The sequence below is a fragment of the Ambystoma mexicanum genome, chromosome 1p (genome assembly GCF_040938575.1).
Source record: "Ambystoma mexicanum isolate Mex_15411 chromosome 1p, UKY_AmexF1_1, whole genome shotgun sequence".
In the NCBI taxonomy this organism is placed as follows: Eukaryota; Metazoa; Chordata; class Amphibia; order Caudata; family Ambystomatidae; genus Ambystoma; species Ambystoma mexicanum.
In genome coordinates this window covers 1,463,665,539-1,463,693,176 of record NC_090921.1, presented here as the reverse complement: position 1 = coordinate 1,463,693,176, position 27,638 = coordinate 1,463,665,539, and the positions used below count along the sequence as shown (strand labels likewise).

The 27,638-nt window shown below is 52.9% G+C and overlaps 1 protein-coding gene across 1 annotated transcript in view; it reads right to left on the bottom strand.

Moving 5' to 3' along the window:
• The window catches only part of SMG5 (SMG5 nonsense mediated mRNA decay factor), a 1,109,458-nt gene that overhangs the window by 324,258 nt on the left and 757,562 nt on the right, over positions 1-27,638 (bottom strand). Inside the window, exon 15 of the mRNA XM_069607113.1 lies at positions 4,891-5,066. Within this exon, the coding sequence (XP_069463214.1) occupies positions 4,891-5,066 (176 nt within the window). The remainder of the gene's footprint in view (positions 1-4,890; positions 5,067-27,638) is intronic.

Sequence of the window (27,638 nt, the reverse complement as noted above, 5' to 3'; positions counted from 1 at the left end):
TGCTTTTCCCAGGTTTGATGACCAGAAGCCAGGCAAGGGAGAGTTCAGGACCAGGGTTTTACACCAAATGTTACCCTATGGATGACAAAGGGGACCGGAGCAGGTAAGTTAACTTACAACCCTTCAGGCCCCTCGGCTGGTTCTTCCAGGTGACACTGCAGATCTTCCGGAATTTGCTGGGGCACAATCTTGTTTTTGGGTTGGGTGAGGGAAACCCAGGGGTTGCAAGAGCAAGGGCACTTTTTCGGGTCAGGAGTTGGTCACGCTGCTCAACAGACTGATCCAGTCAGCTTCTAGAAAACCACCCCAAATGAAGAAAAGGTGAAGGACACCAGACAGGGGTTTATAAAGATTGTTCCAGTGGAAGTCACCACATTCAGGGCGTGACAGGTGATCAAACGACTTGAGGAGCAGTCTTAGGGGCTGAGTGATGCTCAGTTAGTAGTTGTACATTGTTTTTAATCTATTTTTTGGCCTGTTTCATGTGCTCCTTTGGAGGGGTTTGCGTGTTTTTTTCCAATCGTTTGACAAGTTTGTGCTATTCTGGTGGGTTTATCTTGTGCTTTCTGTGGCCTCACACCCAGTTTTCTGAGCTGGCCTGCATCTGGAGGGTGCAGTCCTTTATTTGTTTCTGGCTTTCTTCCTGTGCCTACCCTCCCCCATTGCAATTGGTTTGAACAGTCAGGTGTGCGTCTGCCTCATTTCCTGAGAGCCATTTCCACTTGCCTTCTGGAATTTTTTAATTTTTCTACCAGACCCGTGTCCCCTTACCTTCCCCTGCCCTGTGCCCGTGATTGGCTGTTGCCCTCCAGGAGTATTGCTCTTAACCACACCCCCTAGGGCAGCCCACTACACGTGCAGCCCCTTCGGTTAAGGGCCCCAAAGCAAAGGGCAACTCCAGACAGTGTTTGCCCGTGTTCGCCGGAGAAGCCAGTAGCCAGCAGCCAACCAGCAGCGACTGACAAGATAAATGTGGGGAGTACAGCAATCACTAATCTAAAAAGGCCTGCCTCTCATTGACTACACAACATAGCATACCAAAATCATCCAGCTAGTAAAGAATACCTCTATAACTGCTGTGTACCAATCGTTCAGTGGTGTTATTTATTGCTGTGTCCCATACTTGGGCGTTCTCCCTCTATCCAGAGACCTCAAATCTAGGTGTTTGCACTTACTGTTGTGCCTCCAACTTAGGCGTTCACACTCTGTCCAGGTGAAGTTTAGCCATGCGTCACACTCCGATACAAGAATTATGGAGATTAGCATTACATCATATCTAGACAACTGTAATACTAGCTTGCATCCTATCTAGACAGAATTGTGAAGATTAGCCTCCATCGCATCTAGAGAGAATTGTGAAGACTAGCATTGCGTCATATCTAGACAGAACTGTAATGATAGTCTCCGCCACATCTAGACAATTGTGAAGATTAGCTTGCGTCACATCTAAAGAATTGTGAATGTTAGCTTGCACCACATCTAGACAGGATTGTATAGATTAGCCTCCATCACACCTGGACAGAATTGTGAAGATTAGCTTGCGTTTGATTACCAACTGTGGTTAGTGTCCAAACGTGGTCGTGCACATGGTTTTTCGCTTGTCCTTTGGCCTGTGAACTGTGAAGATAATCTTACGTCGCATCTAGACAGAATTATGGAGATTAGCATGCATCACATCTAGATAGAGTTTTGGAGATAGAAATTTGGAGATAACCACAGACAGCCATTCATACCATTATGCTCACTCTCCTCTTTACATCAACAATAGAATGAAGCTACACACCCAAGGTTAATTTGGCCTAGCTGCACACACAGCTATATCGCTTATAGAACACTTCAACAGCCTGGTAGAACGCAGCTATAGCTCAAAAAAAAAAAGGAAGAAAAACAAAACCACTTTCTCCTACACATGTCTCACGGGAGCGACAATGCAGACTCAGAAACCACCCTCCTTGCTGCGCACATTACACTGATCTCTCACATCCACTGTATAAACACTTAGCATTAGAATTTAGCCAATCCGAGAAAACCACTCTGGCTGCTCACATACCAAGTGCACCCAAACAGTATAAGCTATACTACTCTTTCAGCTGATATGGATCGCGGTCCCCAAGGGCGTTCAGCCAACAGCACCTTGAGATCATACCAATGGTACATAAAGCACTATACAAATGCACGATAACATAACTGTGAACACAGAAGCAGCCCCAACACAGCTTCCCTTGTGGCGAGATGGCTGAAAGTGTAAGGACAGGCGACTTGTGGCATAAGCTTAAGATCTGGCAAGTCCCAAGGCTCTGCTCGGAACAATGGCTGCAGCGAGGTAGACCAATAGAGAGCTGGTCAGTCTACCGGTTGGTCCAGGAACACTACCGAAGGCTTCAAAGACACGGATCATGGAGCAGAGGTCGAGACCAGTTGTTCCCACCGGTCGAAGCACCAAAGAGGGACTTCTGAGATCACACAGACAAGCAGGGTTTCACAAGGCCAATCACTGAAGTTGATGCTTGTCAGCTGCAGGATTAGTCCTCGGATCGTCAGAGGGTTGCTCTTCTTCGTAGAAGTCTTGGTCTCAACAGTGTGTGTCGAATAGCTGCAGGAGCCCTCCTTTTATCCGAGATTCAGGCTAGGAGCAAGCCCAAGCCAACCAATGGACAGGATCTGCACCAGTAAAACAGCCCAGGGTTGTCTAATTATGGACAACCACAGGTCATCACATCCGTCCAGCAATAAGACTTTCAGGTGCCATAGAATGTGGACTGGGACCAGACAGGCCCCAGCCCCCTCCTCTGATGCTCACACACAAAGCCCACTTTCCTGCGAAAGCGGTAGCTTTCCCTGGGAAAGGGGTTACCATATATGCCAGTTTCTGACTTCAGAAAGCAGGAAGAAAGCCAAAGAGCAATAGGACCAAACAAACGAAAATCTAGTCACCTTTAAATGCAAAAGTGTAGAAATATAATATTACAAAAACAGTAAACATCACTCTGCTGCCACCAGCATGTCTTAGGCACATTGTCAGAGTAACCCAAAAGTCATTAGGTAAAAGGTTGTAAGGCTACAAAGTTTCCCCAACTTCACTTTTCTGTAACATGATCTGTGCAATTGTAAAAAATAAAAGATTTCTAAAAGAGACTGTCTCCCAGTACTCAGTCTTAGGGACTAGTCTATTTCCCCATATGAATGAGCAAAACGGGCAAGGAAGTCATGCAGAATGCTTTACCTTCCTCCAAAGTCGGGGCAGGGCTCAAAACAAGCAAAACGACTGGGGGTCCGATAGAAACATATGGAGGGAAAGGTGCAAAAAGAAAAGCTTTCCAAATAGCAGTAAATAGGAAGCTAGCTCTTTGGCACCCTTGGTTTCACTCACGCAGGTCACATATTGTGCCACGTCTTGTAGGATCAGTCCTGGTGTGACAAGCCAGTGACTCTGCAGAGGTCCTTGGTCTCTGGAAAAAGTCCGACAGGAGCTCATATGACTATCAAGACCCTCCACAACACTACTGGTACAGCACAACTGCAGTCATAATACATAGTTGGGAGTCACCTCTCCTGGTGCTGTATGTCATCGGGAATAGGTCCCCCCCATCTAGGGTGCCTGTGGAAATGGGCATTATTATTATAGACCACCACAATGAAGAAACAAATCACACATAGCCTCGCACAACAGCACATGACAACTACCAACCGAAATAAATCACACCCACATTCAGCGAACGGTGTAAACCGAACTAAAGCTGCAAACAGCACATCACAGCTCTCTTGCGCTTTTTCCCCGCTCAGTGCTACTAACCTAACCTACCCTTCTTGCTTTTTAGATCCACCAGAGTGCCAGGGGACCACTCCAGTGGTATAAATATCCTTTAACATAACATTATGCTATTTATTGAGCGCGGACCTAGCTTCAAGAAGCAACAGAGCGCTTTACAGAGGTGTACAACATTACAGATGCATAACAAAGTTCTTTTCAGTGGTGACAACAGAATCTATATACAGCGCAGGAGGCTGGGGGGGTAGAATACAGAGGGGCACAGAGGCCTTAAATCCTCTTCCTCATGGAGACTATCCTGAAGTTCTCCAGTACAGTGAGGTGGAAGACTATTTCCCAATGTTGAAAACTAGCTAAGTACACCCTGAAACAGTCTGTCAAAGAGCACAATCCTGATTAAAATGGTCATGGTTCAAGCACTGCAGGCACTGGATCATGCATCTCCAATAATGCAAACTGGGCAGTCTGCTCATTAAAAAGATTATTTTTTTTTAAAGATTGGGGTGAAGCCAGGTGCCTGGGCAACGTTTGATTTGGGCTGATGTGGCTACATGAGCCGACAACCTTTACACATTTCAAATTCATTGCTTTTTTTTTGCATCGTGCTCTGGTCACACCCCCATACTGGACTAACTCACAAAATAATGGAGTAAAGGGGATTAGACTGTTTGCACTACAGATTTGTGAGTCTTTGAAATACCATAGCTACTTGAATGTACCTTAAAAAAAGGATTTCACACTTAAAGGCAGGGTGCTGCACGATGCGGTGTACCTACGAATAACAGAAGGTAGTCTTATGGAAGATCAAGTCAATAAGTTAGAAGGGTGATCAAACAAAACTTAACACTGTAGAAAGGACAGCAGCGGGAAAGATGCCTATTGATAACTTGTCTGCGCATTTGCCACTGTGATTTGCCTAAAAAAAAACATTGTCAATACTGCATACATTTAGCCAACGTGCACAACGGATCAGTGGAGCGTGCAGGAACAGTTAAAATATGGCTGGCGCACATTAACATGAAGCGAAGCAAAACAAAAGATAAAACTGCACAAGGTCTCCCCTGCCAACCAACTTTGCAGTTTAAAAATAAATCCACAAACTATAGAATTCATCCTTCCACCTCCTCCAGTGCAGTCAGCATCGGCCTCTCCTTGTCAAAGTTGAACTTTTTATGTCCGCTTCTTAAGGGGGGCAAGTTGCGGAGCGCCACATCCTCAGGTAGCAGCAGATTGGTGCTCAGATCTGGAAGTTCACAACTCATCAGCAAGTCTGCAACATCACTGCATAGGGGAATCCCTGCATGATGGGAAAAAAATAAAAACATGCATGGAATATGTCATTTTTCACATCACCATTAAGTTGTCTACAGTTCTGACCAAAGGATGTTGTCATACAAAAAAAGCTGAATTTTAATGAAAAAATATTTCCAGTGTGTAGTTGAGGCTGGAAAATGAGGGCGAGCGACTCCACGGGCTGGGAACATGCCACCCACTCAGCAATACATATCCCAAACCTGGTACATGCTGGACCCTCACCTGGTCAAAACTTAGTTACCCTGCCTGGCAAAGGGACTGGCACAGCTAGCATTGCTCACAAAGTTCACACAGAAAGCTGTAAGGAAAGGTTACAAGAGGATCTGGTCCTCGGGTTAATCTGTGATCACATGTTTCTCTACAACATGGCCCAGAGAGGAGGCAGCATGCAGATTGGGCAACCCCAAAGCAAAGATTGCAAAGGAGACACAATGACACAGGGAAGCCATGACAGAATCAGGTGGCTGCCATGGCAGCCGGCGTATTCCAAAATGTCAGACTCCCGGTTTGTCTCAGGCAGTGGATCTGTAACAAGCAATCAAAATATCATTTGACACAGTGCCAGGGGTAGGGGCCCATCAGCAATGAACCAATCCAGTAGATTTACCGCCAATAGGGACCAGGTGTCCCAAAGAAACCTTTAGTGCCCCACTCCTCTCAGAAGAACAAGTTACTCACCCCTGGTAACGTTATTTCGACTGGATGTTCTTCCAACGTATTCCTCACCTTTGACATGTTAATGTCCAGCATCTGCTGCTTCAGAAAGCTTTTTCGGCAGAGTGTTCCCTGCGTTGAGTCGATGTCCCTCGAAGGTCTCCGTCTAGGGTGACGTCATCAAAGATCATATTGTAGAGAAGGAGCCAAGTACCCTCACCTCAACCATCTCGCCCGCAGTACCTGTATGTTGGGTCCCAGAGTGGGCAACATGTGCAGTTCCAGTAAAAGTACTGATACCTAGGAAAATCTGGGAGGCACGGTTCCCATTGAGGAAACCATACCTTCATACGAGACAATATGATGGTCATCTGAATGAAATCCCTGAAGAAGCAGAGAAAATGAATGGTGAAGAAGAACAAGTTACTTTCTTACCTGGTAACGTTCTTTCGATGGGATGGTCCGACGACGTATTCCATATCTATGACATGTAATCACCACAGCTGTGCTGCTTCGGAAACTTTTTCGGCGTCTGCGTCCTGCGTCGATGACGTCGATGCGCCGCCGTCGAGGACCTCCTCCGACGTCCGACGTCATCCGATGTGATAAGTAGGACGCACAACGCCAGTAGCCTCAGTTGTAGTTTTTTCCCCCAGAACGTGTGACATTAGTCAACTGCCAGTCCGACACAAAGCCTTGCGGAACGTAAGCTGCAATCGCAACAGAAATTCTGCAGCGGGGAAGGCAGGGAGGGAGCGATATGGAATACGTCGTCTCACCATCCCATCGAAAGAACGTTACCAGGTAAGAAAGTAACTTGTTCTTCGAGGGGATTGGGTCCTCCGACGTATTCCATATCTATGACAGACTCCCAAAGCAGTACCAAATCAAGGAGGAGGGAAAGAATTTAGAAACAAAATTTAGAATAGCCAATCAAATAGCAGAGCAAAGGACCGCCTTGCCAAAGGCCAGATCCTGCCCTCTGATGGAATCGAGGGAACAATGCCGTACAAATGTATGTACTGAAGCCCAGGTGGCAGCATCACAGATGTTGCGAATAGGAACACCCCTCTGCAGGGCAGTAGATGCAGCCATGCCCCTGGTAGAATGGGCCCGCAAGCCAGCCGGTGGGTCCTTACCCGCCAAGCGGTAACACTCCGAGATGGCCAAAATAATCCAGCGGGACAAAGTCTGTTTCGTCACAGCCTGCCCCAAGCGCTTACCAGCGTAACCAATAAAGAGTTGATCGTCCACTCTGACCCGGGACATGCGAGAAACATAAAAGCTCAAAGCTCTCCTAGGATCAAGCCTATGGAGCCTCTCCTCTTCCTTACCAGGATGCGGAGGAGGATAGAATGCCGGAAGAACAATCTTCTGGGCCAAATGAAATTCCGTCACTACCTTTGGAAGAAAAGAAGGACGAACTCGAAGGACAACCCTGTCCTTGTGAAATACAGTGAAGGGTGGCTTAACAGAAAGTGCCTGTAACTCACTCACTCTGCGAGCGGAAGTAACCGCAACTAAAAACACAGTTTTCAAAGTCAACAGCCTCAAAGGGCAAGAATGGAAAGGCTCAAACGGAGCACCCATAAGAAACCTAAGAACAAGGTTTAAATCCCAACCGGGCACCAGGAAAGGCGACGGAGGGAACACATTAGTGAGCCCTTTCAGAAACTGTGAAATTAAAGGGATTTTAAAGTAAGAACATTCTTCAGATGAGCGCTTAAAGATGGACAGCGCCGCCAGGTAACCTTTAATGGTACCCACTTGCAAGCCCCTGTGGGCCAAAGAAAGCAAAAAGGACAGAACCATGGGGATGTCACATGCAAAAGGATCCACATTCTGAACTCTGCACCAGTCGCAGAACTTACGCCAACGGCAACGGTACAGAGACTTAGTTGCGGGCCTTCGGGCCGAAAGCAACACCTCCATCACGTCTTCAGGGAGGACCCAATCCTTATACCTCAACCTTTCAGAAGCCAAGCGTGAAGGTTGAGGGATCCGACCTCTGGATGGAGAACCTGACCCCCCTCCCGTGAGAGCAGATCGTCTCGGTAGGGAAGACGACGTGGAGGGCAGATGGACAAGTCGAGAAGGTCCGGGTACCACGTCCTCCGAGCCCACGCCGGAGCAATGAGGATCATCCGGGAACCGAACTTCCGTAACCTCCGCAGCACTTGCGGGATGACGGGGACTGGAGGAAACGCGTACAGCAGCGGGAATGACCACTCCACCACAAACGCGTCTCCTAAGGCTCCTTTCGGAGGAAAGTCCCGCGAGCAAAACCTCTCGCACTTCCGGTTGACACTGGAGGCGAAGAGATCCACTTGAGGGGTCCCCCAAAGGGCGAAGATCTCCAGGAGAATCTCCTGAGCCAACTCCCACTCGTGAGAGATCGCGCTCTGCCTGCTCAGAGCGTCCGCCGTCACGTTTTCGTCTCCGGCCAGATGAACTGCCGAGATCGAAACTTCCTGCCGGATGGCCCAGAACTCGAGCTGCATCGCCTCCCTGCACAGAGGAAGTGACCCTGGCCCCCCCTTTTTGTTGAGGTAGTGCATGGCCACAGTGTTGTCCGTCATGATCAGGACAGTCTTTCCTCGCACAGTCGGCAGAAAAGCCTTCAGGGCTAGCCTGACGGCCCTCAGCTCCAACAGATTGATATGGAGTCTGGACTCCGACGGAGACCAACGACCGCTGACTGTCAGCCCGTTGGCATGAGCTCTCCATCCCGTGAGGGATGCATCCGTCACGATCGTCACCTCCGGCCAGGGTAGCCAAAACGGAGCCCCCTTCATCAAGTTGCCATCGACGGCCCACCACAGAAGGTCCCGGGTGACCGAGGGCGGCACCTGAACCGGGTCCGACATCCTGCCGGAGGACTGCGACCATTGCGTCTTGAGTGCCCACTGCAAAGATCTCATCCGCAGGCGAGCCTCTGGCACCAGAAGAATGCAGGATGCCATGAGGCTGAGCAACCTCAAGAACTCGAACGCCGGGAGCGTCTGGGCATGCTGAAACTCGTGCACCATCTGCTGAATGTGAAGAGCCCTCACCTGGGGAGGAAAACACTGCCCCAGGGAAGTGTCGAGCACTGCTCCGATGTACTGGAGCTTCTGTGTTGGCGTCAAATGGGACTTCTTTAAATTGAGGGAGAAGCCCAGCCTGTGAAGGGAGTGGCAGGCGACGGACAGATGATCCAGGACTTGCTCGGGAGAGCTCCCCCTGATCAACCAATCGTCCAGGTAGGGGTAGACGTGAATCCCCCCTTGCCTGAGATGCGCTGCCACCACCACCATGAGCTTGGTGAAAACCCTCGGGGCGGAGGTCAAACCGAACGGCAGGACCCGAAACTGAAAGTGCGAGTCGCCAACCGCGAACCTCAGGTACTTCTTGTGCTTGGGATGGATCGGCACATGGAAGTAAGCATCCTTGAGGTCGAGTGACACCAACCAGTCCTGAAGCTGAAGGGCCTGGAGGACTTGAGAGAGAGTAACCATCTTGAACTTGTCCTTCCTGAGGAGTTTGTTCAAACCGCGCAAGTCCATGATGGGTCTCAATCCCCCGTCTTTCTTGGAAATCAAAAAATAAGGGGAATACCAACCCTCGTTCCTCTCCGCTACAGGCACCAGTTCTATGGCGCCTTTCTCCAGCAGGGCTTGAATTTCCTGCGCAAGGAGCGGATCCGGACACTTCAAAGAGAGGTTCCCCGGTGGATTGTCGCGAGGCCTGTGCCGAAATGGAAGACAGTAGCCGTGGGTTATGATCTCCAGAACCCACACATCTGAAGTAATGGCACGCCACTCTACAAGATGCTGCGTCAGCCTTCCCCCAACCGGCGAACCATGGGACATGGCCTCATGACTGAGTAGGAGCGGCTGCGGCATTACCTGAGGGCAGAGAGGCAACTGCCCGAGCGGCCTTGGCACCACGGGTACCTTGTCGTCCACCTCTGGTACCCCTGCGTTGGCCCCTTTGACTGCCAGCTCCTCTTGCTTTACCAAAGGACGAGTAATAGCGAAAGGAGCCACCCCTCCACTGCTGTCCCCTAGGACGAAAAGGCGGAGGTTGGCGAACTGCAGCGCCCAACGACTTCGCTGCAGCTTTTGAGGTCTGCAACCTCTCAAGGCTCTCGTCAGCCTTGCTGCCAAAAAGATGTTCACCATCAAAGGGCATGTTGAGGAGCCGGGACTGCACATCAGGAGCAAACCCCGACTTCCGCAACCACGCAAACCTGCGTATCACGGTGCTCGCCGCCATGGACCTACTGACGCATTCAGCTAAGTCCAAACCCGACTGAACGGACTCACACATGGCATCCTTACCATCCTGGACCATAGCAAGGAAACCATCCCGTTCGTCCCCTTCGGGAATATGTTCAGCCGCTAACGCAACACAGTTCCACAGAGTGTGCGTGAAACGCGACAAGGCACAAATGGAGTTGGCCGCCTGAAGCGCCATACCACCAGAAGAAAACACCTTCTTCGCCCAGCCATCAAAACGTTTGTCGTCCCTATCAGGAGGGATGGTAGGGTACGACGCCTGCTTTGCCGGGGCCGTGGCCGCCTGCACCACCAAACTTTCCGGAGTGGGGTGCCTGGTCAAGTAGCAGGGGTCGCCACTGGCTGGACGGTATTTTCGCGACAAGGATCTGCCCACTGCCGGGAGACTCTCCGGAGCAGTCCAAGCCGCCGCCACCCTACGCTGTAAAGCCATATGGAACGGCAGTACCGGGTCAGTTGGGGGACCAACATCAAGGATGTCCGTCAGATCATCCTGCACAAACTCCCCTGGGGGAGCAGACCATCCCAGATACTCAGACACCCTAGCCATAAGGCGCCGGTATGAGGAATCGGCATGGGAGCCAGGCTCAGGCCGACCAAATTCCACCTCCGGAGAGGTGTCCAGTCCACTGGCATCATGCAGCGACTGCCTCAAATCGTCAAATTGACAATGGCCCGAGACAATGTCATCTGGCACCTGACTAGGAACCAGGCCATCCGAATCCTCATCCGCCTCTGAAATATAATCCAAGTGGTGGAAAGGCACCCGAGAGTGCCAGCTCTTAACCAGAGCCTTCCTAGGGGGAACACCCGAGACACGGGGCACCTCCGACACGAAAGGCGTCGATGGCGTCGAGCGAATCGGCGCCGACGTCGAGAAAACCGGCAACGGCGCCGAGAGGATCGGCGTCGACGAAATCGGCGTCCACGTCAGATGCAGCGCCTCCAGTAATGGCGGCGTCGACACAGCCCTCGAAGCCGGAGCTCCGAGCGTGTCCCTCGACGACCTGGACGTCGACGGCTTCGACGACTTCCTCGAAGCCGGAGCCACGAGAAAGCCTGTCGACGCCCTCGACGCCTCAGACGTCGATGTCTTCCTCGAAGACTGCACAGGCGCACACGGTCTCGAACGCGTCGAGGACCGGGACCTGGAACGGGTACGGCGAGAACGAGCCTCCTTGTCCGAACGGGACCTCTCCCGTGACTCGTGCCGACCACTCTTGCGAGCGGTGTCTCTCGACCTCACACGGCCGACCCCACTCGGGGGCGCTGACGGTTGAGTACCCTGCGACTCAAGAATCGCCAACATTTTCTTCCCGAAGGAAGCCCATTCCTCCGGCGTCGCACGGCTGGTGGGATAACCGACGTGCCGGGCAGAGTCCTCGGAAGAGGACCTGGAAGGCGACCGGTGACGGCGCTTCCGAGAATGCCTCGAAGAGGCTGAGGAGTGGCGAGACCGACTCCTAGAAGAAGACCGACGAGACTTCCGACGATGACGCGGAGAGTCACCCCTCGAATCATCCGTCGAAAGCCCCGCCGACTTCGACTTCCGGGGCTTGGACACCCGACCGACAATTTCTTCTTACGTTCGCGTAAGGCCTTGGACGTGAGCGACAGGCAGTCGACACAGTCATCCGTGTCGTGGGCCTCCCCGAGGCACCAGAGGCAGGCGTCGTGCGAGTCAGTCACCGACATCTTGGATCCACACTCCCCGCACTTCTTGAAGCCCGGACGCGGGGTTGAAGACGAAGTGGAAGACATCGTCGAAGGAATATTCACAAACGAACAGGTTCGAAGAACCAGAAAGAACAGAACTCCAAAGAGTCGAGGCTAGAACCGAGAAACACGAAGCAACACGTTCGCGGAAAAAACGGAACTGAGGCTACTGGCGTCGTGCGTCCTACTTATCACATCGGATGACGTCGGACGTCGGAGGAGGTCCTCGACGGCGGCGCATCGACGTCATCGACGCAGGACGCAGACGCCGAAAAAGTTTCCGAAGCAGCACAGCTGTGGTGATTACATGTCATAGATATGGAATACGTCGGAGGACCCAATCCCCTCGAAGAATGGTGATGTCACCATCACCAGTGACTTCATAACAGTAATGCTGACGAATAGAGAAGAGATGCGGAAACTAACAATGCAGACAAGGCTCTAAGGCATCAAGAAAGTATCGAGAATGAGGACATATTGAGATCAAGATGAAGAAACCTATGCTGCAAACATTAGGGAGAGATCAAGTTATTTTATATGTGTATACATGCAAAAGAAATGCAAGCAGATGAAGTATTCTTAAAAGGCTAGCTTTATAGTGAATAGATTGTGGCATGCGCATATATATATATATATATATATATATATATATATATATATATATATATATATATATATATATATATATATATATATATATATATATATATATATATATATATATATATATATATATATCGCAGTCAATAAAGGATGGATGCTCCCACTACATACAATAGCAGTGCTGAGAAAAAGAAGGAAGACCAAGCCTTTTCATTTTGTCGCAGTTAGAAAACAAGTGAATTACAGGAGTGAAACTCAGAAAGACTAAATTGGAAGAGCCAAGGTCATGCCAGACTGTGGTGAGCTGACATTGGATACAAATCGTGTGAAAGAACGAAGCTTCTGTTCAGAAGGCATGGACAAGAAGACGTCAGAGGTCTATTAAAGAATAGTATTTTAATACACTGAAAGGAACAAGTTACTTACCTGTAACTGTTGTTCTCCAGCATGGGTCTGGCATGGATTCACATGCTCATGAATATTCCCCGTCGTCAGGCTGGGAATCCTCGGTAAAGAAAAATCAGTATCAGTTTTGTTTCTGATCTGTCTTTCGTAGTAGTAACCAATCACTGATCTCAGCGTCATACTGACCACAGCCAATGACTGCCATCTCCCTAAGCCCCGCCTCAGGCAGCCATCTTCAGATTTGGTAGCACGTGAAGTGGCAGTATGACCAAGTGAAGAGCCGCAGAGGGGTAGGCGGGAGGGTTCGCATGTGAATCCATGCCAGACCCATGCTGGAGAACAACAGTTACAGGTAAGTAACTTGTTCCTTCTCCAGCATGGGGTCTGGCATGGATTCACATGCTCATGAATATAAGAATACATAGCAGTACACACATGCACAACCACGGGAGGTGGCAACAGGCTCAACATTAAGCAATACAAAAACTCAACATTAAGCGTCTCTTACCTCCTCACCAGGTTCACCTTAAGCGAACAGGTTGCGCAGCACTGCTTGGCCGACCCTGGACTCCTCCCTGGAACCCCGATCGACGCAGTAGAATCTCGTGAAGGTGTGCGTCGACCTCCAGGTAGCAGCCCTGCAGATGTCCAGCAGGGGCACACCAGATAGGAACGCCGTAGTAGCAGCGATCGCTCTGGTCGAATGGGCTCTCGGACGGCCGGGCAGCGGTCGGTTAGCCAACCGGTGGCAGTGCATGATGCAGCCGGAGAGCCATCTGGAAATAGAAGACTCCGAGAGAGCCTTCCCTTAATTCACAGGTCCAAAGTTCACAAACAGCTGTGATGTCCTCCGAAAACTCTTCGTGCGGTCCAGGTAGAACTTCAGCGCTCTAGCCACATCCAGCGAGTGGAAAGTCCTCTCTGCCGGCGACGAAGGAGACGGGAAGTAAACAGGTAACACCAGGGGCTCGTTAAGATGGAAGTCCGACGGCACCTTGGCATAAAGGAGGGGTGCGTCCTAAGCACCATCCTCGAGGCATGGAAAGTCAAGTACGGTGCTTTGCAGGATAGGGCCTGGATCTCTCCCACTCGTCGTGCGGAGGTAATGGCCACCAGGAATGCAGTCTTCCACGACACAAACTTCATCGGTGCGGAGTGCATCGCTCGAATGGGGGCCCCATGAGCCTAGTCAGTACACGTTAAGTTCCCACACCGGGGCCGGGGCCTTCACCGGCGGGAACGACCGGAACAGTCTTTTCATAAACTCTTTCACCAGTCGATGGGACCACAGGGACGTCCGTCCTGTGGTTCTGGTATATCTGGAGATCGCCGTCAGATGAATCTTAATGGAGGCATGGGCTAGCCCAGTCTTTGCCAGCGATAGCAGGTACGGCAGCACCTGAGGGGCCGTAAACCGTAGGGAGTTGATCTTCTGTGCTCGGCACCAGATAGAGAACCTCTTCCACTTGTGACCGTAGCATTTGAGAGTCGAGGGCGCCCTGGCCTTTGCAAGAACCTCTCTGCAGTCGGCCGGTATATCGTACCCTCCAAACTCTAGCGCTGCAGGAGCCAAGCCTGCAGGTTCAGCGACGCCGGGTCGTGGTGGAAGATGGCGCCTCCTTCTCTGGAGAGGAGATCCGCATCCGCCGACAGCTTGATGGATGGGGACGTTGACAAGTCCAGAAGGTCCGGGAACCAGATCAGCCTCGGCCACGCCGTTGCGACGAGGATCATCCTGCACCGGGACCTCTTGAGCTGGTTGATGAGTCGAAGCAGCAACGGAGGGAACGCATACAGGTATAGGCCGTCCCAGGGGAACGAGAATGCATCGCCCATGCTTCTCGGCTGGGGAAACCTGCTGGCGAACCTCTGGCACTTCGAGTTCGTCGCTGTTGCGAACAGGTCGATTTGGGGTTTGCCCCATCGTCGGAAGAGTTGATCCACCTGATCCTGGCGCAGCTCCCACTCGTGACACGCGCGCAGCTCCCTGCTGAGCGAGTCGGCGATGGTGTTTTTTTCTCCTGCCAGGTGGAAGGGAACCAGGAACATCCCCTGGGCGACCGCCCAGTGCCACAGATCCTGTGCCTCCTTGGATAGGGCTGGGCATTGTCGTGGTGTTGTCCGTGAAGATCCGCACCACCTTGCCCTTGAGCGACGGGAGGAACGATTTGAGAGCCCAGAACACGGCTCGGAGTTCCAGGATGCTGATGTGCAGGAGCTTCTCCTCTGGGAGCCAGAGGCCTCTTGCGTGGAGATCTCCGGTGTGGGCGCCCCAACCTTCCAGGGAAGAGTCCGTCGTCACCGTCTCCTGGTACGCCGGCGTCTGAAAGTCCTTGCCCGCCGTGAGGTGCGCTCGAACGCCCCACCACTGAATCGCCCGCCGGAACACCTCGTCGAGGGGGACCCTGTCTTCGAAGGTGCCCGTCGCTTGCATCCAACGGGCGTCGAGAAATTCTTGAAGAGGGCGCCTCCGTAGTCTGCAAAGGCGCACCAGGTAGATGCAAGAGGACATCATCCCCAGAAGGGACTTGATGGAACTCACCCTGGCCACGTCCGTGGCTAGCAGGCGCTGTACTTTGCCCAGAATGGTCTTCGTCCGTTCTTCCGACGGTGCCGCCAGGCACCTCACTGCATCGAGCTTCGCTCCCAGAAACAGGGCCAACTGCGACGGCACCAGGTGGGACTTTGGGTAATTTATGGTGAATCCCAGGTCTGCGAGTAGCTGGACGGTCCTCGCAGTGTGTTCAACGGCGAGTTCCCTCGTCCTTGAGCGGATGAGCCAGTCGTCCAGGTTGGGGTAGACGTGAATCCCCTGCAGGCGCAGCCGCGCCGCCACAGGTGCCAGGCACCTGGTAAAGACCCTGGGGGCGGACTTCAATCCGAACGGCAGTGCTATGAATTGGTAGTGGCGTCCCTGGACGACGAACCTGAGGAACTTTCGGTGACTTCTGAGGATGGGAACGTGGAAGTATGCATCCTCCAGGTCCAGCGACGATAGGAAGTCGCCTTCCTCCAGCTGTCCCAGCACGTGCTGGACGGTGACCATCCTGAACTTTTGTGACCTGATGTTATTGTTCAAACGACGAAGGTCCAGGATGGGGCGCCAGCCGCCGTCTTCTTCCTGACAAGGAAGTACCTTGATTACACCCCGGAGCCTCTTCGGGACGGGCTCGATGGCGCCTTTCCTGAGCATCGCCCGTACTTCAAACAGCAGTTGCGGGACGTGATTTTCCTTCCTGGCCCCTGGTGGAATGTGAGGGCACTTCTTCAGGAATTCGATAGAGTGTCCTCTTGCCAGGGTATCCAGCACCCAACGATCGGTGGAGATGGACTTCCACACGCCGACGAACTTAGTCAGCCGGCCTCCCACCGGAGTGCTTCGGTGGGGGCCCGAGGCCACGGTCGGTTCAGTCCTGCTTGGAGGTGGTGGCCTTGCCGCCCTGGCCACCTTGCCGACGGCGGCAAGGCGCTCCCTGCTTGCCGCAACCCCTGTAGGCCTCCTGAGACGAGGAGCGTGCCGCCTGGCGGTAGGACGACGAGCCACCGCTGGATCCCTTGGAGGCCCCCTGTCTGCCTCCGGAGCTCCGAAAGGGCCGTCGTTGCTGAAGGGCTCCTAGGGTGCGGGCCGTCTCCGTGTTCGTCTTTATGGCTTGGAGGGATTCGTCTACCGCCTTCCCGAACAAGTTGCTGCCATCGAACGGCATGTCCAACACCCTGGTCTGGACGTCCTGACAGAAGTCGGTCGCCCGGAGCCAACCCCGTCGTCGTAGTCAAACTCCGTTGCCCAGCTGGCGGAGCCCGGTATCGGCAATATCGATTGCCACCGTTATGGCGTGGTCCGACACCACCTCGCCTTCTTGAAGTATTTCCAGGGCCTCGGACCTCTTGTCGTCCGGTAGGAAGTCCAATATGGGGGCCAGCTTAAACCAGAGCTCCCTGTCGTAACGGGCCACGATCGCCAGGGCGTTGGCCGCTTTGATCGTCGTCGCCGCCGACGAAATGACCCGTCGCCCCATGGCGTCCAACTTCTTTCCCTCGCCGTCCGGAGGGGAATTCGACGTTGAGGCTCCTGACCCCGGCGCTTTCTTCTTCGCCGCCGCCAAGACGACCGAGTCTGGCGATGCTGGGACCTGAGGCACAGGGGAGCGGTCTCGGGGACCCGGTGCTTCTTCTCGTACCGGTCCCGTTTGGCTGGTGCCGTGGAGGGGTTCTTGAGTACCGACAGGCCCTCCTCCCAGATGTCATCGATTAGAGGCACCGCGATGACAGTCTTCCTCTTGGCCTCCCGGCGCTGAGAGGAAACCTCCCCTTTTCTGCTCCTCCAGGCAGAGCTGGAACAATTCGGACGCCCTGGCGATCATGGCGTGGAATGAGCCAATCTCGTCGGGCGGAGATGCCCATGCGACGGGAGACGGGAGACCCGTTCCGTCGTCGTCGCCCTCAGAACCCGTCGTCGAGCCCACCGCACCATTATCTCCCGACTCGGGGGAGGATGAGGAGGGAACTGCAGGCCTTACGGGGGCGAGCGGAGGGGAGGGTTGGGTCCTCCGTCGTTTGTTCTGCGGACTTCCCGACGGGCCAGGTTGCGGGTCCTCCGGCCTGGGCCGTGGTAATCTCGTCCTTATCTCAGAGCATAAGGACTGGATCGCAGATAAAATGGCCGCCGAGCTATCCTGAGGCCTAGGTTCCGGCTGCGCCGGAAGGGAAGGCTGCTCTTCCTCGCCATCGTCGTCTTCCTCGGTTAACTCCCGAGGATCTTCCTTGCGGGACCGAACCTTCTCGAATTGTACTTCGAGATTCCTCGTGACCTCGGTCAGTTCCTCCTCCGAGGGTGACTCCGAGCTCGAGGAGGCTACGGTGCCCCTGCCCCCCTTGTTCCATCATGGCGGCCATGACGATGAGCTGAAAAGAGGATTCCCTCCTTGGCGGCAGGGAAACTCTAGTCCCGGAGGCAGTCTCCGCTGGCAGGGTCTCTGCCGGCTTGGCCAGAGTCGCCGCGATCGCCTCGATAGAGGCCTTTGCCTGCTGGGTAGGGGCCTTCACCACCTTAGGTGCGTCCTGGGCCTTCTCCTTAGGGGGAGGGGCGATGCCTCGCTCCCCCTCTCCCGAGATCGGACGGGGCTTCTCCCGAAGCTTACCCGGGGTCTCGGACTTCCTCTTCCCCGAACCGGAGCGCTGGCTCGTGGTCGACGGTGCCGGGGAAGGTGCGCCCTGCCTGGCGACCGAAGAGCCCGACCTTTCGGCGCTCCCGGAGCCAGCGGACTCGCAGCGCTTGGCCTGGTGTTGGGCCCCTGTCGCTGGGGCGCCCGCACAGGACTTAGAAGCCCGCTCGGACCCTTTCTTCTTCTTCTTCTCACCCGTTGAGCCCTTCTCCAACCAGCTGGAGAGACGAGATCGACGGTCCCTCATGGTCCGCTCCGACAAGTTCTTGCAGAACTGGCAGTCCTTCTCTACATGAGTCTTGTCCCCATGAAGACAGTAGAGGCATCGCAAATGTTCGTCCTCCTTAAACACATTCTGCAGCCAGCATCCAGGCCAGCTGCGAAACAGCTTGGGTCCGGGTGACGAACTTGCGTCCTGGGCCATCTCGAAGTAGGCCGCAAATCTTCTGGAATCCTCCAAGAGGTTGATTCGACGAAATCTTCACCCTTGAGGGGCGTAGGAAAATCCCGCAACGGGTACCCGTTAACGGGAGTAGAAACGGTGGAGCTTGAGGCTCGATTAACCGAAAAAATGTGAAAATTCACCTCAAAAAGCGCAAAACACGCAGTAAAAGCTCGAGAGCTAAGCACGAGGACTCCCAACACTTGAACGTGCAGTAAAAATCTGAATATGGCTGCCTGAGGCGGGGCTTAGGGAGATGGCAGTCATTGGCTGTGGTCAGTATGACGCAGCGATCAGCGATTGGTTACTACTACGAAAGACAGATCAGAAACGAAACTGATACTGATTTTTTCTTTACCGAGGATTCCCAGCCTGACGACGGGGAATATTCATGAGCATGTGAATCCATGCCAGACCCCATGCTGGAGAAGGCTCGATTTCGAAAGTCTTTATTCACGTGGGGAGAAGTTGGACAAGCATGTTGGTAACACCTACGCACGAGGGCAGAGCGTGCCTTCACTCGCCTGAATTTCACAGTGCAAAGAACATGTTCAAGGCAGAGTTCAAACAACCTAATTTACAGTAGATCACTGAGGTGATGATGGATATGTTATTGGTGGGAAGCTATGGTTAAGACTAGCTCATCTGTACCTGGATGTTCAGCTTGCGTACTGCTAACATAGGTTGAGAGAGCACCAGCAGAGGTTAGAATGTAACCAATGACAGATGACTGCATGATCAAGGGTCCTATAGTTGTGTAACTAATTAGATGTTGTGTATTTAGTGACGTTTGTAGTGGCACATTTTAGGGAAGGGCTTAGTTGCCCAGGGGGGGAACCGGGGCGGACCCGCGTGCTGGACCCCCCCACCCTTCCGACCAGCTTACCAGGCCGAGGGCCCCATCACCCCGCCAATACTAACTACCTACCCGCGGCCACCCCAGGGAACCCGCACCTTGCCCAACACCCCAACCCGCTGCCGGGGCGGGCGGAGGCCCGCACCAAGGAACACATCATGGGCCCGACCACGATTGAGGCTGAGACCTGGAGATCTCTGGAGCCCCGTCAAGCCGCCACAGTGAACCCCATCATCCTACCAACACCAACTACCACCTGCAGCAGCTCCTGGAGAGCCGCCCGACCTGCCATAACAACTTACGCCCGGGGGTGCTGGGGAGCCGACCCGCGGCCAGGGGTAGCGCCCGGAGGGCTATGAGGGCCTCACGCAGCCTCTTTGCCCTGACCACGACTGGGGCTGCTGCCTGCTGGGCCCCGGGGCCTCGCTACACCTCGGAGAACCCTTGCCCCCCTCCCCACCTGCCACCGCAAGCCCAACTCCAACCAAAGCTGCCCTCTCTCCTGACCTGTGTGCCTCCAGCCATCACCAGGGGGACCTGGAGCGACCCTGTGGCAGGGAGCCCCCGCCTTAGGTGCCAGCCCCCCCGGACCACCTTCACCTGGGTACCCATGGATCTGAGGTGGGATTGGGGAGCTCTCCCTCCACTACACCCCACCGCTACCAACCGAAGGGACAACCCAGGCCCTGGCACATCGTCCTAGCCTGCACCAGCCCAGCCCGTGAAATGGCCTGGCACCCCCCACCATAGACATAACGCTCAAGCGGCCTGTACCCGCGCCCCCCCATCAACTCGCCGGAGAGCTCCCCCCACCCCCCAACATACTGCCTCACCGAAACCAGAGCACCTGGCGGGGGGGATTAGGGGGATCCACTCTGCTTCTACCCCATTACGCGGAGAACCGCCCCCAGCCAAAACCTCCAAGAGACACACGCGAACTGCCAGCTACCCAGCCGCCGAAATGTCCAAGCAGAAAGGCCCAAAATCAGCCTACATAGCTAACCTGCTGCAGTTGAAGGGACAAATCGAAACAACCTGACCCCCCTCCGACTCGACCCCTATCGCCCACAAGACCCCAGGGGCTATGGGCCACAAAGGACGATATCCAGGCCCTCCTAGCGGATATCAAGACAGAGTTCCGCAACTGTATGTCAGAGGTCACAAGCAAGATAGAAGGCCTGGACGGTCACGTGGAGGAGGTGGAACACAAGGTGGAGTACACCGAAGACCAAGTCACGGAGCACTCAGCCCAGATAGCGGAATTGCAACGGAAACTCCAATCTCTGGAGGACAATACCGAGAGCATTCGTCGCAAACAGAAAGACTTGAAAAACAGGGCCTGCAGGAATAATATCGGCATCAAAGGGGTCCCTGCCACAATAACGGACCAAGCTCTCCCTGCCTATATCTGGGATCTCTTCCAAACCCTCCTCCCAGACTGTGACAAATCACTGCTCCTCCTGGACCACACCCACAGGCTCGGAGGCCGCAGGAACACCCCACAATTGCTATCCCTGAGGTGATCACCAGAGTCCACTTCTTCACTACAAAAGAAATCATGATGGCCAGCCGCTCACAGGGGGACTTTACATACCAGGGTGCCACTATACAACTATCAGGACCTAGCCGCCTCAACTGTCCAACGCCGACGAGCCCTATGACCACTGACTGCCTTCCTTCAGGAACGGAAGATCAAATATCGCTGGCTCCAACTGGCCTCGCTCCAGTTCACATTCGAGGGCCAGACAAGGGTGATTCAGGCTCTCAAGGAGGCCTATGGCATCATGGGGGGGTGAGCCCTCGACCCCTGAAGACCCGACTACCTCCCTGACAGACAAAACATACAGCTCAACGCCAAAGTCATAACGCAGTCACTGGAGGAAAGTCCTGAAGGGAGGAGAACTCCCCACTGCACAAGACTAATGTCTAAATGACGATTCCCCATGCCGGAAGATATACTCTCGGCACCCGGGCGTCCCACGCAATGACCGAGCCGAGTGGATGGACAGTCACTCTGGCACGCGGCCCTTAGGGTCGACTTTGGTTGATTTGATGTTTTTCCTTTTTTGTTGGGCTGGGCTCCCTCCCGGCCCGCAGGGTTATTGGGCCACGTTTGGCCCTAGTTGGGTTAATATTAAAACCCGGTTGCAGCTGATCCACACCTACTACCCTCCACTGGAAGACTCCCGGCAGCTGTCGATTAACCCCCGCCCCCACCATGCACCTAACCACTGAAGGCAACCAGCGGACCTCCCCCCCCACCCCCCACCACATACCAAGCTTCGCTATGTCTCCTTGAACGTATGGGGCTTGAACTCCCCCGTAAAACACAAGTCCACCCTCCGCCGCTTACAAGACCTCCAAGCATCGGTAGCGTTCCTCCAGGAAACACATCTTCTAGCGGAAGACTTCCTTAGACTACGATGCAGAGCCTTCCCGACCCAGTATCTGGCCTCGGGAACAAGCAAAAAAGGAGGCACAGCGATCCTTCTGGCGGAAGGCACACCCTTCAAAGAGGGGGACCCTGCGGAGCCCAGATGCCAGATTCGTGGCGGTCAAAGGGGACCTGTATGGCCAACTCCATACGCTGATCGTGGTCTACGCTCCAAATGACAGTCAGGAGGCCTTCTTCACAGAAATGGAGTGATCTCTCCTTCCCTTTTTTGAGGGCCAAGTGGTCCTGGGCGGGGACTTCAATGGGGTCCCCAACCCCCTGCTGGACAGAACAGGCTCCCCATCACCCAGGGACTTCAAGATAGCTCTGTTCAGAAACCTGGGGGTGTATACCTGGAGGGTCCTCCATCCGGACACAGCAGATTACTCATTCTTCTCACATGTCCACCGCTCCTCATCCCAAAACGACCAGATCTTAGCTAGCCCGCAGCTCCTGCAGTTCACGGACAAAGTCGAAATCGGCGCAAGGGTTTTATCTGACCACTCTGCGATCCTCCTCACCGCAAGGATCTTTGACCCAGACCCCCCCCTGAAAGACTCCGATGGGCCTTATATGAACCGATGCTACATGATATGGCAGTCCAGGCGCTATATCCAAAGCGATTAAGAACTTTAAGGAACCCCCCCCCCGACCTCACCTCAACAGCTACAAGATGGGAAGCCATGAAAGCCGTAATCCGAGGGGAACTAATAGCCCAAGCCGCCGCATATTGGAAGAGGCGAGCCGTGAGAAGGGGTCAGCTGGAGGAGGAAATGGCTGCGGCAGACTCGAACCTGAAGAAGAAATGGACACCTAAGGCAGCCAAACTGGTACGATTAGCCCGCACAAAACTGGAGGCTCACTATGCGGAGGACACAGCGCAGTCCCTGATAAGGACAAAGCAGAGCTATTATGTAAACGGCAATAAAGCTAAGAGATACCTGGTGAGCAAACTAGCCAGAACCCGCCGTCAAAACAACATCATCGCCCTGAAGGACTCAGAGGGCAGAACCCGTTATGGGAAAGAGGCTAAATTACAAATGGCGACAGCCCACCTAGCCAACACCTCGACCTCAGCACCCCACCCACAGGTTCTCCATGAACAATTTGTAGCGGGTGCCCAGCTACCGCAGCTCTAGGAAGAGGACAGAACCGCCTTAGAGGCCCCAATTACGACCAAAGAGGTAGAGGAAACACTCAAGGCATTGAAACCTAGGGCCTCTGGCCCCGACGGCTTCTGTTAGGTAAGATTTCCACAGAGCTGGTAAATCTTCCTTTCCTGGTTCAACTCCAGAACCTTTTGCTTTTTTAGTGGGATATTTTTCATTAATACCTCAGTGAGTGGGAACCTTTTTCCACACTCACCTAATCTTTTTTTATGGGTGTCATTTTTAAGACTCTCCATAGTGTCTTTTTAAAGTTATCATGTCTAACAACGTATTGACAATTAAGTGCCTGTTGTTGCTGGGCTGCCCTAGGGGCTCCCCATTTAACTTTCTTGTGCTAACCTTGAGTGAACTACAGTTCCCAAGGGTAGAAAGGATCTTTGGATCCCTTTTACATTTTATTCTGTGAAACCAGCACACCTCACCTTATGTGGAGTGCTGGGGAGATGCAATATATCCCCATTCACATTAAAACTGTAACAATTCTGTTACAGTGACAAGCTTACCTTTAATGGCTGGTGGCAGTGATACCTTTTACTAATTTGGTGCACCTTTACCGCGGGCTGTAATCACAGCTGCAGTAAAGGCACCTAAGGGTGCTCATTTTACCAAAATGGCCCTGTCTTCTTTTTCTGCCATTTTAGTGTTTGTCGTTTCTTGTTCCTTCCCCTGACATCCGGGGTGAGAAATTCCTTTGTTTGAGTTTTGTCGGGAGTCCCCTGGACACCCCACCCAGGCTACAGTCAGTCTGTAAGCACAGGAAGTGGGGGAGGAGTCCAAAACTTCCCCCTCCTTCGTCTTAGGCCTTCCTTCAACTGGGCCAAATTCCAGTGGGGGGTTGGCTGTCCTGATTGGACAGCCAGACGCCCCTTTCTTGTAAAATGCGGGGAGAGAATGCAGAGGTTGTGTTGCAGTTCCTGATAAATACTGGAAACCTGGAAGCTGAAGTCATGTCGACCACTGGAACAGAAAACCGAAGAGGATGACGAAGGAAAAGCGGCGGGAATGATTTCCAGCGACCGGAGAGCCTGCTGTGTAACCGGAGCCTGCTGCAGCCCTTCCTTCCGAACGACCTGGGGTCTCTGCAGTGCTTAATTCGTAAAGAAATAAGTGCCAGTGCCCAAAAAATATTGGCCCCATAATGCCAGGCACCACCCTCAGGACGGGCACAGCGCCACCCTCAGCACGGGCGCGCCGGCCACGCCAGTTCAGTGCTAGACCTACCTAGATCGGCCCACCACCAGCCCATCCCACTGCTGCTGCTCCATGTCACATGTTTGGCGCTGCAGCAACTGCTGGCACAGGCTAGTAGTAAATACGCAACTAAGACATGCTCCTCCTGTAACTGCACCTCGATGCCCCCGGGCTGTGTGAGCGCTTTAAAAATGCAAATAAATAAAGCATTCTGTTTCAGTCACTGTTGCATTGTATTTGTCTCTACCCCTTAAGCCCCATCTGACAGTCTGTTAAAGTACACCAAGTATTGTTAATCGGTTACCTCCAGGAAAAGCACCCTCCCCTCAGCTCGTTCTTCAGTCACCTTATCCAGGTGTTTTGTGTAATCAATTTACTGTCAAGCCTTTATCAGTCATCACATCTCATAAATGCATCCCCCTTCACCTTTCCGTCAAGCATGAGCATGGTGTTGTATAACTTGGAAAAAGTCATTTCTGCAAGACAATGTTGTGAAATCAACGGTCTGTGCTACTTCTGCTTTAGGGCCTCTTTCCACCTTAACACATTAAAAAACTAAGTATGTTTTGTCACCCAATATTCAGGAGCCAGAGGAGAATGCACATTTGGATATCTCCTTCCCACTGACATGTTCTTGACATACTTCACTAAACTGCGGGGTGTAACAGACACCCACCTCCCTATCTGAGGATTCCTATCTGAGGATTGCATGTGCTCTCATTCGGAGCATATGCTCGGAGCGTATTGTACCCAGGTTAAGGGGCCACATCCGGTGTATAAACCACACATCAGGCTAGAAAACATGCGCTGGAATTATGTAAAAAAATGACAGCAAACGACGGTTGAGAATTGTACACCAATAATCAACTAGTGCTTTTATTTATGACGACAGATTAGTGGGCACGTGCACCATGTTTATCCCTGTCTAGTTTCCATGTGTGTATCTTTAAGCCTGAAATGGCATTTCAGAAGTTCGTCTTTGCATGGGCTTTTCTCGCGAAGTACAGCCGTTTCGGTTTCAGCCCAATAGGTGCACCGTTCCGGGTCCCCTCCCTGAAGCTCGTTTGTGATCTAATGAGGCCGATAACATTAAAAGGAAGAACGGAAACAACTAGGCAAAAATTCACTGTTCATGTTTCGCTTAGATGAATGCTATCCAGGGTCAGACTGGGGCATACAATTGTCTCGAGTCGGGCTCGGCACCAATGAAAAAAGTGGGCAAAGTTGCAAACGACAATTAATTCCTTTTGTGACAGACAGTAGTGGGACCACGTTGCCGTCCGTGCCCCGCCCGGGTCTGGGCTTTGCCCTGCCTTGCCTCAATCACTTAGGCTACCTTCCGTGGGGCCACCACCGCCACAACCATGCTGAGCCTGATGATGACAAAAATAGGTGTGCGGTGCAGTGGCCCCACGGAAAGATTTTAAAAGAAAAAACGTATATTTGGGCGGCTGGGGCCCATCACTTAAGTGATGGGCCCCAGCCGCCACTCAAAATAAGTTATTTCTTTTAAAACCTACCTTCCGTGGGGCGGGGCCCCGGCCACCGGCCCCATGGAAGGTCAGGTTTTCAAAGAAAAAAGTAAAAAAAACATACTTTTGAGCACAATCCGCGGGCCCGGCGCAGGCGGAAGGGTCATCAGACTCAGTCTGCGGCAGCCGGCAGCCCCTGGTCACAAAAATTGGCCTGACCCTGGCACTGACTGCAGTCAGCAGCACACTGCACACAGGTCACACAGACAGAAGCCCGGGCGCGGACACCCCTGGTGGGGTCCTGACTCCTGGGCAGTCAGGACAGCACCAGGGGACCGTGCCGCCGCCCGGGCCTCAACCTGGGCCTTCCTTGCCTGATCACTTGACTGTAACAAGGCTCAGGCTGCACCGCACGCAGCAACAGGTGATTTACCTGCTTTGCCGGCTGGGACTTGGTCTCCTGACGGGCCTCAGGGTGGGGGGGCCGGGTACGCACACTGGCACCCGCACAAATGAAAAAGCAGGGAGATGGGGCCCCAGGAAGCAACTAAGCCGCACCACGCAGTGCAGCAGGGCAGGCTCTCTCTATCACAAGTCAGGACTGACGACGCCACACCTCGACACCTTCACTTCACAGTAACTCGTGAAATGAAGGTGGCACTGTGGTGCCTCCTGTGGCAACAACACATCACCATGTAATTTCACTGGCTCAGAGCCAATGAAAACTGCACATTCTGTGTTACTATACAGAATGTATCAAATACTGCATAGTACCAACAGAATGGTAGTTTTCATTGGCTGTTGTTTGTAACAGTTTGTTGTTCATTGCTATTGCTGGTCCCTCCCAGGCCCAGCCAGCCATGGCCTGCAACCTGCAAGCACGAGAGAGATCGAGATCAGAATGACAAATCCCAATGATTTATAATTGAAGCAAAGCTAAGTGGAAGAACAAGCAAAGCAATTGCACGTGTGCTGGCCCTGCATGAGTTCCGGTGCCCAAAAAAAGAGTGCCGGTGTTGGGCACTGGCAACCACCCCCACAAATTGAGCACTGGAAAACGACGACCCGAACCCAGAGCCTGGTGAGACCCACTAGACTCAAGACGACCTGTATTTTGAGCCATCCCAGGGGTTGCTGCGACCTTGCGTTATTGCAATACCCCAATACCCTGGGACCTCCAGCCACTGTGCGGTGCACGGTCTTCTGAATTCCGAATCTCGCTGAAACTTCGTGGGCATCCTAGTTTATCTCCAGAGACACGAATCGAGTCCTAAAAGTCCCCTCACAAGAGTGCTGGACCTTTGTAACGACGAGAATTCAACTGCGATTTTCTGTCTCCTTCTGCTCCTTTAAAAGGTGCCAAACCCGCAGAACCGCATTCAGCCACGAGAGAAATCTTGCCTAGAGCCTTCTTCATCGATCCCTGCTGCAAAGTCCCTTCTGAGGTCTTGTGTTCAGTCTCCAGGACAAGGAATCCACTGACCGGGTATTTGGCTGCAGGGTTCTACGTTATTTCGCCGAACGAAATTTCATCGTGGGACATTTCATCGCCAGAACACTCATCGCCAAAAACCCTGCTTTTTTTTATTTCTGGGGGGGAGGGGGTTGTCCCGCTCCAGATCCCCCCCCTACTTTAATAATCATACCTCAACCCCTACAAAATACCCGCCAAAAAAAATTTTTTTTCTCAAAAAAGGGTTTTCGGCGAGGAGTGTTTTGGCGATGAAATGTCCCACGATGAAATTTCGTTCGGCGAAATGCGTGTATACCGGCTGCAGTCCCTGAAGTTCTCCTGCTGCAATCTCTTCATTGCTGAGGTACCTGTTGGGATTTCTGTGTAGCTTTTGGGTGTTTTCTGTGATTGGGAGGTCCCTCATCCAGTACACCCAGTCCCACTGCTAGAATCCTGCTGGGGTGTCTTCTGTGAAGCCCCTGGACACTCTTCTAACCCTAGAAGTAAAGTACTCACCTGTTTGCCCAGTGTTCCTAAGGTACTCCGACTTTTGCTACTAAAGAACTTATTCTAACACTGCCTGTTGGTCACTAGTCCTAGTGACCCCCCTTCTGCCACTGAAAACACACATGCTTTAAGGGAAAGACTTTGAAGGGATTGGGACTTCTGCCTAGAAAAGAAATCAAGTGTTTTACTTACTTGTAAAGAGTTGGCGGGT